This window comes from Girardinichthys multiradiatus, chromosome 3, assembly GCF_021462225.1.
Source record: "Girardinichthys multiradiatus isolate DD_20200921_A chromosome 3, DD_fGirMul_XY1, whole genome shotgun sequence".
NCBI classification, from domain to species: Eukaryota; Metazoa; Chordata; class Actinopteri; order Cyprinodontiformes; family Goodeidae; genus Girardinichthys; species Girardinichthys multiradiatus.
This window is the reverse complement of record NC_061796.1, coordinates 19297317-19312389: the sequence shown is the minus strand read 5'-3', so window position 1 is coordinate 19312389 and position 15073 is coordinate 19297317. Positions and strand designations below refer to the sequence as shown.

The window sequence follows — 15073 nt, the reverse complement described above, 5'->3', positions numbered from 1 at the left end:
AAAAAAAAACACAAGAGATCACTTAGATGCCCATAAACCAGGATACCTATGAGTATATGCACAGAGGCAGTGAAACACTCTCTTCTCTAAGTTTACATTCTTTGTGGTGTGTATGATGCAGACCAGCCCTGCAGTCTGGAGATGCATTTTTCCTGGCTTTGTCTAACTCAAATATAATGACAATTATTGCAGGAAAGAGCTCCAATGACCTAATGAGGTGCAGAATTACATTACAGAAAACTCTATTTTTAATATCTCCTCAGCACATTGTAAAGTCACATTGACATATTTTGGCCACCGGCGTAGCAAAGACATACTTATGCACAAAGGTGATAAAACACTGTTTAACAAAAAAGAAGCATACAATCATCAGTGGAGATGCAATGAGAAATCGTCTGTTCACTGGAATTCAATGAATTTCAGCTTGGTCAACCCTAAAGATAAACTGTTAGATTGTAAACCAGTGAACATACGATATCTTAGCACCACCAGGGAACAGAGGTGTTGAAATTGAGGTCAGAGGAAGCAGATAAATATACAAAACCATTTAAAAAGAAACTGTATTTTCTATTACATGTTAAGACATGACTGAGGTTTATTCAGGCTGTGAGAGAGCAAGACCTCAAGAAGATAACAGGCGGGTTTACTGCAATACAACCAAAGTTGGTCTATTTTATTGGTTTTGAGATTTTAACTCCTGTCTGTATGTGAACATGCTGTATTTGGATGGGTCAGCACCCTGTTGGAAATCTTAGAGCGTTGGTAAGAACCTATATTCTCCAGTTTTAGGAATGCTAGCCACACCAACCACACATAGAAATTACAGTCAGCCAAAATTATGATTGACAGGTCAAAGGTTTACAAAAACCTGAGATTGGATATCAGCCAAATAATTATCATCGTTCCATCTCTAACCAACATTATCTACAGGGGTTGGACAATGAAACTGAAACACCTGTCATTTTAGTGTGGGAGGTTTCATGGCTAAATTGGACCAGCCTGGTAGCCAGTCTTCAATGATTGCACATTGCACCAGTAAGAGCAGAGTGTGACGGTTAAATTAGCAGGGTAAGAGCACAGTTTTGCTCAAAATATTGAAATGCACACAACATTATGGGTGACATACCAGAGTTCAAAAGAGGACAAATTGTTGGTGCACATCTTGCTGGTGCATCTGTGACCAAGACAGCAAGTCTTTGTGATGTATCAAGAGCCACGGTATCCATGGTAATGTCAGCATATCACCAAAAAGGACGAACCACATCCAACAGGATTAACTGTGGACGCAAGAGGAAGCTGTCTGAAAGGGATGTTCGGGTGCTAACCCGGATTGTATCCAAAAAACATAAAACCACGGCTGACCAAATCACGGCAGAATTAAATGTGCACCTCAACTCTCCTGTTTCCACCAGAACTGTCCGTCAGGAGCTCCACAGGGTCAATATACACGGCCGGGCTGCTATAGCCAAACCTTTGGTCACTCATGCCAATGCCAAACGTCGGTTTCCATGGTGCAAGGAGCGCAAATCTTGGGCTGTGGACAATGTGAAACATGTATTGTTCTCTGAGTCCACCTTTACTGTTTTCCCCACATCCGGGAGAGTTACGGTGTGGAGAAGCCCCAAAGAAGCGTACCACCCAGACTGTTGCATGCCCAGAGTGAAGCATTGGGGTGGATCAGTGATGGTTTGGGCTGCCATATCATGGCATTCCCTTGGCCCATTACTTGTGCTAGATGGGCACGTCACTGCCAAGGACTACAATCCTTGAGGACCATGTGCATCCAATGGTTCAAACATTGTATCCTGAAGGCAGTGCCGTGTATCAGGATGACAATGCACCAATACACACAGCAAGACTGGTGAAAGATTGGTTTGATGAACATGAAAGTGAAGTTGATCATCTCCCATGGCCTGCACAGTCACCAGATCTAAATATTATTGAGCCACTTTGGGGTGTTTTGGAGGAGCGAGTCAGGAAATGTTTTCCTCCACCAGTATCACGTAGTGACCTGGCCACTAGCCTGCAAGAAGAATGGCTTAAAATCCCTCTGACCACTGTGCAGGACTTGTATATGTTATTCCCAAGACGAATTGACGCTGTATTGGCCGCAAAAGGAGGCCCTACACCATACTAATAAATTATTGTGGTCTAAAACCAGGTGTTTCAGTTTCATTGTCCAACCCCTGTACTTTTTATGGGGATCTACATCCCAAGAAATTTAGAAACTTAAATACAAGAATAAGAGCTATATGATAAATTGGAGCTCAAGTAAAAAAAAAAAAAAAAAAACTTATCATAAAGCAGCAAACCATTTATTCTCTGGCATTTCTCTAAGCTGAGGACCTTTGTATCTTCACTGTATGTTTTGAGGTAAAACAAATACTATATGAAGGTGTTAACTTGAGTAGATGTTGAAACAGTCTGTCTCTCAGCTGCCTTGCTTCTCTCAGAGTAACACATGCTGAAATTACAACAGATGGAGAGCTCACGAGGGAGTGAGATGGGATCCAAATATTGACCAGCCTTATCATGAAAGAAAGAACAATATGGTATAAACTGCTGACATCAAGCCAGCTGATATCTCTTAAACACAATGACATAAACCCAAAAAGTTGTCACCATAACTTCTCATAGAAAAAGAGGAACAGTTTCATGGGAAGTAGGCGCATGTTCCTCATGGTTTATGACGAGCCTTAACACTGGATTTTTCTACTGAGTGTCTCATCATACTTCCTCTGTGACTGAGAGCTTCAGACTGGTTCACAACAAGGCACAACAGTCAAAAGAGGTAGAACATGTAGTATTTTAGCAGCAGCTAAAAATCTACTAATGCAGCCAGGTAATGTACACACCCTGCTTGAGTTTAAAAACGTACAATCTAACTTATAAATAAACAACCACATCCTTGTAAAACAATTAGGATGTGGTTGTGAGGGGTACTTGTAAGCAGTTTTATATACCACGTAGTACACAGCAGAGAGGGGGTTTCAGTCAAAAGAATCAAGGAGAAATTTTAATGGGAGAGCCAAATTAGGAAAACGTTAAGGTGAGAGGTGTCGATTTCCTGACAATTAGAACAGTTCAACAAAAAATAGAATTTCAGCCGTTCAAGCAAATAGTGTTCTAGAGTTTTAAACACCATCACTTATACAAATAGTTACCCTGTTGTGACCTGAAATTTTTATTTGAGTTGTTTTAGATTTGCAGATTGTATTTCGCAGGAAGCAACAAGCTAGACATCTAGTGACTTTTTTCTGTTATTGGAGACTTTGGGGGAGGAGTGGTGGCCTAGTGGTTAGAGAGCAGGGCCTTCGCATCCTGGATAGGCCACACATACCCTGGTTCGAATGCTACAGCCTGCCACTTTGGGTCCCTGAGCAAGACCCTTAGCCCCTGAATGCTCCCCAGGTGTCACACAATGGAAGCCCACTCCTCCCTAAGGGATGGGTTAATGCAGAGGACAATTTCTTCATTGTGAGATCAATAAAGTCTATATTATTATTATTATTTAGCGACTACATGTGAAAGCACCACTAGTTCTGCAATTACTGCCCTCAGCGAGCAGCAACTAGTGCCATGAGCCCCTCCCACTTCCCAAGCACTGACCAGTGGTCTCACAGTACCTTTGTCTTACGGTAAACCCCGTCTGCAGTCCACTGTTGCCAACTCCTCAGTAAGGAAAGTAGCTATTGGCTGTCCTAAAAGTCGCTAGAAGTCGTTAGATGATGTCATCGCCTAATTTGCTTATTTGGTCATGTGACACAGGATGGATGAGAGAGGAATATCAAAGTTAGCAAGTAAAAAAAGTGAGTGAAAAACACTATATGTTTAGACCTACCAATGAACTTAATATTTTTTTTACTTTTATGCTTTGCCCGAACCCACACTACATAAATCACTTTTGTTAGAATATAAATAAAATTATTTACATTATATTGTATTTGCAGCTTCACATTGACATTGTTTCTGGTGTGAAACTTGGTTAATTGCAGAGCGAGCTAATTTACAAACATTATTGCTTTTTTGAAGAATGCATGTGCTGACATTCAGTTTTGGTTCGGTCCACCGTTCTCTCTCCACTGTAGCTGCATGAGAAACTTAAATGTTCCTAGATAGCAGAGTTTAGCAATAGCTGGGAGTCTCTTCTGTCTTGTTTTGGTGACACTTTTAAACGTTGCCCCACAGAACATTGCTTTGCATGCATAGTTTTGCGCATAGTTTTGTTACATTAACGCTCAGCTTGGACTCCTGCTTACTTGCACAATGATCACCTGCACTGTTGTACCGCTCTTGCATCTTATACTGCTCTATATTTACTCTCACTCACTTAAAACTGTGCACTTATATTTATATTATATTGTAGATATGTTTGTACTGTTTAATTTGTATTGTATTGCACCGACTACGCCAAAACAAATTCCTTGTATGTCCAAAAACGTACTTGGCAATAAAGCTTTTCTGATTCTGATTCTGATTCTGATAAGCATTCTGCACGTGTTCAGGCATAAAACAACGCTGTATTTGTTTGGTAAATGTGTGTACCAAACCGACAGGGCTGTACTAATACATGTACCGTTACACCTCTATATTTAGGTCATCACACAAGTGGTTTATTACAGAGCTCAGACTAATTAACAAGTCTCTTATGAATAAATTTAATAGCCAAGGAAAGAGGACAGTAGCACATAAGGAATAAAAAGGTTAAAGACACAAAAGGGAGGCTAGACTACAAGTCAACCAACCAATGGACGAGAAAAGAAATGTATAGGAAAAAAAAAATAAAAAATGAAGAAAGAAACAGCAGTATAAAACCCTGTTTCCAAATAAGTAAAGGTGATGTGTGACATATAAAAAACAATGCAGAAACTTCCAAACCAGTAACAGCCATGTATACACATTAAATGTAGCAAAAGCAAATTGGGAAAAGTTGGAACATCCAGTTAATTTTGAGCACAGATTGTGATGCAGCAGTTCACTTGGTTTACTAACTGGAACATCTGTAAAGGTCCCAGTAATACACTGAAATCGTGTTACTAATTATGTTTTCATGCAAACAATGTACCAGTCAAAAAAGGCTTTACTTTTTTCTGCAGACCACACAACAACAACAGAACCCTGGTGCTAAACTAAGCTGGCTGCAGAGCAGCCTTGTCGCCAATGATCCCGTTGTGCAACAAAAAATAAATAATAATAATAACATTTAGAATATTTTTTTAATGAAAACAATGGGGATCTTGTGAAATTTAATTTTATCTGATAAAAAAAGAATATGATTTACAACAAAATTTTCACCATGCCCCTGCTTTTTGGAAACAGGAGGTACTGTTTACTATTTAATGTCATCCAGAGAAGAAGAAGCAGTGGACCATCAATCTTTGGTATTTCTATGTTGCTGAGTTCTGGTCATTCAAGATCCTGAGAGCTGCATGTCTGCTACAGCTCCAAAACAGATTAGTAAACAACCTTAGCAAGCAGGGGAGCTGCTGAGATGGCACCAAATTCAACCCTAAAGATAAATCACCACAGCTACAAGCTCAAGGTTCACCTATATTTTTCACATGTAAAAACAGCCTCACATACAAGTTTAAACATCAAACACTATACATAAGTGTTCGAACTGAGAAGATGAGGAACAGCAATGATATTTTGTGATTCTGGGTGTGTTTCTCTTTTATTACATAATGCAAATTATGATGGAAGATGAGATTTTGGGTTTTGAGGTATGGAACATTCTTATATTTCTTCTTACCATTATTGTAACCCTGGCATTTCACTCAGTACAAAGAGATATACTCAAGAAGCAGTGCAATCTTCTTAATTTTTGCAACTATTTTGCTCACACTTTTTTGCTCTGCTTTTAGATTTACACAAACATATACTTAAATTGGCTGCATATTGTTTCCTATTTCAATGTGGGTAACCTGCATCAGTGCAGATAGACAATGTCTGCTTCGAAAAGCTATTTTTGGAGCAAACCTGCCTTTGCAACTTATTTCTCAAATGAGGCACATGCAAAGTCAAGTTTGCAAACATTTGGCCACTGCTAGTAGATTTGTGCATTCATCCATCGTCTATATCTGCTAATCCTTGTAAGGTCACGGGGTGCTGGTGCCTATCCCCAGCTGTCTTTGGGGGAGAGGCAGGTTGCACCCTAGACAGAAGTGATGTTAAGACCCTAAGACATTGCGTGCTTAGACCAGGTTTTTGAATAAATACAACTTAAACAGTAAATGTGTATGATCCTTTGGCTTCAATGTTTTTTGTGATAATTTGCTAAATTAAATAATTACATTTTGTAATATAAAAAAAAAACTATCATAAACAGAGTCTGCATATTCTGTTCAGCAAAAGTTGCTCTTAACCCCACATGAACTTTGCTTACATGAGGTCTCCGAAAAATCTGATTATCTCATCTAACTAAAGTTCTTTTTTTAGATTTTATGGTTCCATCAAAGTGTTCCAGCTCCCATGTTCCTCCTTCTCTACATAATAAAAATAGATAAATTTTTTTAGAGTAAACAGTCTTGATCATGTGAAATCCTATAAACAAAAATATTTTGGTATTTTTATTTTTGTTGAGACTTCAAATATTTAAAAACAAATGAGTCTTAAAATGTTTTATCACTGATACTGCCCAATCAATATTTGAGACAATTTTTTTTTTGTTTTTTAACTATCCTCACTGTCATTATAATGGGTACTTGGCCATGCGCTTTGTCAATTTCTAATCTCTTGAGCAAACTGTAAAGCACCAAATGACATCAGATAACCTTTCTATCCAGTTCAGGTCTCACTGTGTCAGCTACTTAGTGTTGATTACAGGATATACCGTTGATTTTTCCAATATCCCGATATGACAGTCATCAAGAGTGATAAATTCTACCACCTGTTCTGTAATACATTTTCTTGTACAGCTGCCATTTTTCTCTTTTCTTTTGAAAGCGCCTGAACTGCTATCATGTTCTGTTTTAATTTTCCATTTTAATATAGTTTAGAAACAAAGATATGTAAGCAACACTAGCCACTGACATGTTCAAATAAAAATATAGACAATAGGGTGACAACAAATACTGGGAATTTATTTAAGTCAACTACATTAATCAATTCTCTATACTTGTTTAATCCTTGCAGTGTCATGGAGAATTTCCAGTGGTCAGTGGGTGAGCTGCAGGGTATACCTTAGATAGACCGCTTGTCCATCATAGAGCAACACATGAAGACCCAGCCAAGACAACCACAAACTCACACCTAAGGGCAATTTACATAGTGGCCAGTAAGGTTAGGTTATTAAGTTAGGTTTTGGAAAGTCGGAGGAAGCTGGAGTACCTGGAGAAAACCCACGCATGCATTAGCAAGGACATGGCCAGAATTTGACCCAAATTACTTTTTGCTGCAGTACTTGCAGCCATACTTTGGTACATATCATTCAAAAATGCATTGATATGGACCCTGAGCCAAAACTTGGTATCCAATGGAGATATGATTATGTGCTTTGAATGCTTGGAACAAGAAATTTGCAATCAGCATTTTTACTTTACTGCATTAGAAAAAACTGTATTTTCTAATAACTGTTTCTGATACAGCATAATATTTATATTTTGGAGAAGTCAGGTTCTTTTTTCACAGAATACTGAGAGTAAAAAAATAGCAGTCCAGAGCTGCAAATTGTGTACATGGTGTTCTAGGTGATCACCAAGAACCACATCCATTAAACTAGCTTGTGTATGAGAAAGCTGAATTCGTGCTGCTTGGATGATCTGCTCAAACCCCACTGGCAAACATTGGTAAAAAATTGGACCATGCACCAATGAAGTGGAAGCTTAGCCACTCAGAACAGTGAACAAAGTAGGGAAGAGGGCAACTTAGACATGTTTTTGTTTAAATAAAACTGATCTTAGAAACTCTAAGGGACAGAGATGCACTCTCTTAAAAACTCCACCTTGTTCACTTAGATGGAACTGAGTGAAATATTGATGGCTCTGGGAGGTTCAGGCTGCTTAGATTCAGCAGTTTCTGCAAGGAAAGGGGAACGTGTGCACGTGCACTTTTGTGAAATCTAAAAGCTAAATTCTCAAAAAAGAAGGGACTGCACAAACGTCAGAGGGCTATTTATACCCGCTGAAGAAACTTTATGTTAGCAACTAAGCCATCATTCTGTCAACAACAAACTATCCTGTCCTTCAGCCTCATATCTGAAAGAGAATATTTAAAAAACTCAAAACTGCTACAATAAAACTGATGTGATTATCAAGGTATTTACCCACTGAGATAAACCTTCACTCCATGTGCCATTTACTTCATGAGCAGGGGAACAGCATTATGCCACGTGAGTGCAGCGCCTCGCTCCACTCTCTTGCTCATCCGTCCTCTTTGTACACATGCATTTTATCTTGCCATCCGTCTATCACGCTGTCTAGATAAATCTGAATAAAAAGTGCCACTGTGTAGAAGTAATTATTCACCCTCTTTAAGCTGACGTGTCATGATGGAAAGGTGTTAACTGCTTCATACATGGCATCAGCCACATACTGAGATTAGCTGAATAAATACCATTCAAATAGAGGCCAAACCAATGCCTGCCAGGCAGAAAAATGGCTGCAGACCACCTACAAGACTTTGTGTTCCTCTCAGTTGAGCATCTGGTGATAAAACTGATTCGTTATAAGTTATTGCTGAACACTTTTCAAAAGTAATACATGGAAAACATAATGCAAAATTTGTATCTAATCCACTTAAGAAAACATACATTTCTGTAGAACAATGTAAGCACAGCACACCCACTTAAGTCTGTGTAGACCCATATTCTTAAATGCATCTGGAAACTTAGTACCAAACAGCTCAGATGGTAACACTTTGCATTCTGAAATGTTCACTATTTAACACTGAAAATCAAAAAAGAGAGCATTAAAACGAAGAAATGTGACAAACTGCAACAAGCTGCTTAATTAGGAAAGAGTAGAACATTTTTGAGATTGAAAAGGGAAAGTAGATCTGCAGAGGCTCCATAAATCAGTGGATTATAGTTGCAAAACACTTCCTATCTATATAACTAAAAGGAAGGCAGAGATCCTGTAGTAAAATAGGATTACAGCATCCAGAATGTTCACCTAGAGGAAAGAGAGAAACCTTAAAAGAGAATGGCAAGATTATATGTTATGGTCCCTAAATGCCCAAAGCCCTGGGAATGAAGATGTGGAGGAAAAAATAACTTTAAATAAGTATTTAAAATTTTCCACAAAACAAGACAAAGAAACTCAATCAAAGACAACAAAGAACAGACAATACACACATGTGAACATAGAGTATACAGTACAATAGAATAAAAGGGTATTATAACTGAATTCCCTACCTGTTTGGCTGAGCTGAGAGGTGCTCCGGCTCTTGCGCGACATGCCAACCATGGCCTGCATTTTGGCACCAATGCTGGGGCGCCTCTTCTTGTTGTCAGTGCCTACCGTGCCAACCGCTGTGTCCGACTGACTGCCGTCCATCTTCTCCAGGTTACACATGTCGCCGCTGATGCTTGTGCTCTTGGTCATGTTCACTCCACCGGAAGTGCCCATCTGCCTGTTTTTCATTTTGGATGCAAAGTCACTGTCAGCCACCACCATTCATGGAAGGGGGGTGGGGGCAGGCAACGACAGAGAAGGAGGGAAAGGAAAAAGGAGGACAGTGGAGAAGATATGAAAGGAGAGGTGAAGGGAGGTGAGAGGAGGATACATGAGGAGAGGATGGAAGTGGGAAGGGCACAGGATAAAGGCAGGATGTGAACAGGTGTGGAATGAAAAGGAGAGAAGGACAGAGTTCAGGTATAGAGATTCATGACTTACAGCAGAGTTAAGGAATTTAGGAGAATGTGCTGCATATTCCAGAGATTTTACATGCAATAAAAGTTACCACCAATTAAATTCTGTTGCATTCATTGAATCTAGAAGTTTAAGTCTATTGTAAAATGAATTATTATGATCAGCACAAGGAAACAATATTTTTGTTCTTTTATGTTATTTAGAATAATTGATCTTTTGCGACTAATGTATCTCCACAGTTACTGGGCAGAAAAGATAAGTTTCTGTTCATTACTTGAATTATTCTCCAGCTCTTCCCGTTTCAAATAATGTAGGCCAGTGTCCAAATTAAAGTCTTATTTTAGCTCTGCCAGTAAAATTATCTTTAGGAGACAAATTACATTCTGTATCATGTGCTCTTAATGGGATGAGATCCATGTACCTCCCCCAGGGTCCCGTTCATTAATTAATTACTGACCTCCATCACATAACTGGATTATAAAGACAATTTATGGAAATACATGGTGTTGAACATCTAATGAGTGATTTTATCACTTATTTCAGCTTGACTAAATGTCATATATTAAACATTAGGACTCAACCTCATGATGTTGCAAATAAAAATAAAAAACTTGAGTAAAAATGTTTACTCTAGGTATAACTTTAAGCCTAGGTATAATTCCTGGCTGGTTTGAGCAATTCCCAAATTCACAGAATAATTGTAAAATTACTTCATTGTAATTTAAATGTTTCTTTTATTATTCTATTCTTTTAAATATATGACTTTAATTGTTATTATTAGGTAATGTATTTTTGAAAGCTGATATTAAGCTTAAAAAGTACACCTCACACAGTAGTTAGAAAGGTTTGGCCAGACATTTCCATTATCAGTTTCAGTTCTGTGATAAATATGAATGTGCGATTATACATAAATATTAAATACTTATCAGGAATTAAGGAATTTAACTTTGTCAAGTTGTTAAGGCCTATGGGCTTCAGGTGACATTTTAAAATATACTTAAATATGATGTTTCACTACTATGACAGCAAGGCAACACTTCATCTGTCTCACATTAAGTGAAATAAAATAATATATGCTTTAACAGTTTTTAACTAAAATAAATCTGAAGTGTGATGTTTTGTGATACTCCAGCCCACAATTCAACACATTGTAAAACCATGTTTTGTTGACATTACAGAACAGCTGCAAGCCTTTTCTAGCATCTTTGTACATCCACAGATTAGAATGTTTGTGGATTCTTTGCAAAATAGCTTTAGGTTAGCCAGACAATTTTCCAATAATTTTCAAGTCTTGCCATAAATTCTCATAAAGATTCTGAACCTTGGCAGGACCACTTGAACACACTAACTTACTTTGATTGACAGCTTTGTTTGGCAGCTTTGGCTACATGGAGTCCTTGTTCTGCTGAAAGGTGAATCTCCAGCCCTGTCTCAAGACTTTTGCACAGCTTTTCTTGTAGGGTTGCTCTGCATTTAGCTCCATCAATCCTCCTATCAACTCTGACTAGCTTGTCAGTCTTTGCTGAAGTAAAGCATCCACCCAGCATGTTGCTGCCACCACCACATTTTATTGAGGGGAATCATGATTGGACTTTTTTTTATGTATGCCAAAATCTTTTGAATCTCAGCCAGCCAGAGCACATTATTCCATGTAATGGAATAGGATTTCTTGTGGTTTTCTTTCAACAATGTTTTTTTGAATAATGAATTTAGTATTGCTTTGTGAGATGTTCAGCTTGGGATTCTGCTTTAGAAACTACAGGGGTTGGACAATGAAACTGAAACACATGGTTTTAGACCACAATAATTTATTAGTGTGGTGTAGGGCCTCCTTTTGTGGCCAATACAGCATCAATTCGTCTTAGGAATGACATATACAATTCCTGCACAGTGGTCAGAGGGATTCAGAGGGAAACGTTTCCTAACTCGCTCCTCCAAAACACCCCAAAGTGGCTCAATAATATTTAGATCTGGTGACTGTGCAGGCCATGGGAGATGTTCAACTTCACTTTCATGTTCATCAAACCAATCTTTTACCAGTCTTGCTGTGTGTATTGGTGCACCGCCTTCAGGATACAATGTTTGAACCATTGGATGCACATGGTCCTCAAGAATGGTTCGATAGTCCTTGGCAGTGACGCACCCATCTAGCACAAGTATTGGGCCAAGGGAATGCCATGATATGGCAGCCCAAACCATCATTGATCCACCCCCATGCTTCACTCTGGGCATGCAACATTCTGGGTGGTACGCTTCTTTGGGGCTTCTCCACACCGTAACTCTCCCAGATGTGGGGAAAACAGTAAAGGTGGACTCATCAGAGAACAATACATGTTTCACATAGTCCACAGCCCAAGATTTGCGCTCCTTGCACCATTGAAACCGACGTTTGGCATTGGCATGAGGGACCAAAGGTTTGGCTATAGCAGCCCGGCCATGTATGTTGACCCTGTGGAGCTCCCGACGGACAGTTCTGGTGTAAAAAGGAGAGTTGAGGTGCACATTTAATTCTGCCATGATTTGGGCAGTCGTGGTTTTATGTTTTTTGGATACAATCCGGGTTAGCAAAACTGTGCTCTTACCCTGCTAATTGAACCTTCACACTCTGCTCTTACTGGTGCAATGTGCAATCAATGAAGACTGGCTACCAGGCTGGTCCAATTTAGCCATGAAACCTCCCACACTAAAATGACAGGTGTTTCAGTTTCATTGTCAAACCCCTGTAACCCTGCTTAGAACTTTTCCACATCTTATCCATGACCTGCCTGCCGTGTTTCTCGACCTCTTCATGATGCGTTTTGCTTTGTAATGTTCTTCAACCTTTGAGGCCTTCACAGAACAGGTGGATTTATATTGACATTGAATTAGACACTGGTAAACTTGATTACATATCTCTAAAGCCAATTGGTCACTCTAAATCTAATTTAGAGATATGAGTAAAAGGGGGCTATTTGTCTGACAGATTTCACTTTGTTCATGTAAATGATAAATCATCTTTAAATTCCAGAGTTAATTGTGGAGTACCAGAGGGTTCAGTGCTTGGGCCAATTTGTTTTTACTAGATATATATGCTTCCAATAGGTAAAATTATTAGGCAGCATGCATCCAATGCTGCCTAATAATTTTCACTGTCATGCTGATGATACTTAGCTTTATTTATCCATAAATCCCGATGAGCCCAACCAGTTAGATAGACTACAAGCATGTTTGGAAGACATAAAAACTTGGATGACCTTAAATTTTGTGCTTCTAAATTCAGACAAGACAAAAGCTGTTGTCTTTGGACCGGAATCTTTGAAAAATAAATTGCTTAGTCAGTCAAATATTGTGGATGACATTAAATTGACCTCTGGTAACAAAGTAAAAAAACCTTGGTGTTATTTTTGATCAGGACATGTCATTTAAATCCAATATTAAGGAAATTCCTAGGATTTCCTTCTTTGCCAAACATTGCCAAAATTAGAAATATCATATTCAGGAGTGACACTGAAATACTATCCCATGTTTGTTACTTCAAGGCTGGACTACTGTAATTCCTTACTATCAGGATGTCCACAAACTGCAGTTAAAAGCCTTCAGCTGATCTAAAATGCTGCACCAAGAGTTCTGATGAAAATTAAGAGATATCATATTTCTCCTATTTAGATTCCTTTCATTGGCTCCATGTTAAATCCAGAATATAATTTTAAATTCTCCTTCTCACATAAAGCCCTTAATAATCAAGCTCCATCATATCAGAAATCTAATTGCTCCATATATTTCTAACAGAGCACTTCGTTCTCAGACTGCAGGTTTACTGGTGGTTCCTAGAGTCTCTAGAAGTACAATGGGAGGCAGATCCTTTAGTTATCAGGCTCCTCTCCCGTGGAACCAGCTCCCAGTTTTAGTCCGTGAAGAAGACACCCTGTCTACTTTTAAGGCTAGGTTTAAACTTTTTGATAAAGCTTATAGTTAGAGTGGCTTAGGTTATCCTGAGCTATCTCTGTAGTTATGCTGCTGCAGGCTTCGGCTGCTGGAGGACATAATGACCACTTTCACTCTCTCTGCTACATTCTCATACTACTCTCCAAATTTGTCTTATTTGTGGTTATTTCAACGTTTAACTTTATGTTCTCTCTCTGTTTTTTCTCGTTCTAGAAGCTACACCTGGCCAGGCTCTGTGTTTAGCTGTGGTACCTTCCTGGAGGGGGACATCAGCCAAGATGCTGCTGCCAACAACTTAATGCTCACCTTATGCTGATGATACACTTGGCCCTGTCTTTCAGTGTTTAACCCTGTCTCTCCTAGACATCACTAATGGCTGAGCTTCTTCTGTGATTAACTGTATGTGCTCTCTTTCATACTCTTCATACTCTTCATAGACTTGAAAACTGCCTCAGACTTTATCAGCTTAGCTGTCTTTCTCTCCTAGATGAAGCCTCTAAAGGAGCTATAACCATTAATGTTTCACTTTTCTTTCCTATTGAAAGTAATCCTGGATCAGTGCTTCTGTGTTCTTTTTGTGTCTCTGCTCTGTTCTCTCAGACCCCCAGTCGGTCGTGGCAGATGGCTGCTCACACTGAGCCTGGTTCTGTTGGAGGTTTCTTCCTGTTAAAAGGGAGTTTTTCCTCTCCACCATTGCTACATGCATGCTCAGTATGAGGGATTGCTGCAAAGTCAATTCCAGTGACTGTCCACTGTCTCTACATGCTCATCCAGGAGGATTGAATGCTGCAAATCACTGACTTGCAATCTGCTGGGTTTCCTTAGACAAAAGAAACTATTTAACCAATTTGAATAATAAACTGAATCTGACTGCACTGTTTGAGAGTTAGGATGAATTGGGATATATGTACCCGACTTTAAATCTGTGTGATTGGATTGAATTGACTTTTTCAAATGCCTTGAGAAGACGTGTTGTGTTATAGTGCTATAAAAATAAAATTTATTTGAATTGAATATGTATTCATGCCACCCTTTGGAGATTTTTATTTGCAAAAAAAAAAAACGAAAACCGTGTCTTTTTTTCAGTTCACAACTGTGCCAAATGTTTTTGGTCTTTCACATGAAATAAAAATGATCTAAATGTTGGCTGTAAGATGACAAAATGTGAAAAATGTCAAAGGTATGAATACTTTTTAAAAATCTTCCCAAAAACACGATAAATGTAAAAATCACAATAAATGCACATAAATTACAGCATTGGTACATTTGTACTTCACTGACCTAGAGAAATTACTCTTGACTTGACGTTTGAGATAGAATAGATCTAACAGAACCTCATT

The 15073-nt window shown here is 38.8% G+C and overlaps 1 protein-coding gene across 8 annotated transcripts in view; it reads right to left on the bottom strand.

The window, feature by feature from the left end:
• rims2a (regulating synaptic membrane exocytosis 2a) overlaps positions 1-15073 on the bottom strand; it is a 201449-nt gene that overhangs the window by 11585 nt on the left and 174791 nt on the right. For 7 of the 8 annotated variants that reach the window (XM_047360415.1, XM_047360417.1, XM_047360419.1 and 4 more), the window contains one exon: positions 9353-9597. In XM_047360415.1, coding sequence (XP_047216371.1) covers positions 9353-9597 — 245 coding nt within the window. The remainder of the gene's footprint in view (positions 1-9352; positions 9598-15073) is intronic. The other variant, XM_047360424.1, reaches the window with a different exon arrangement.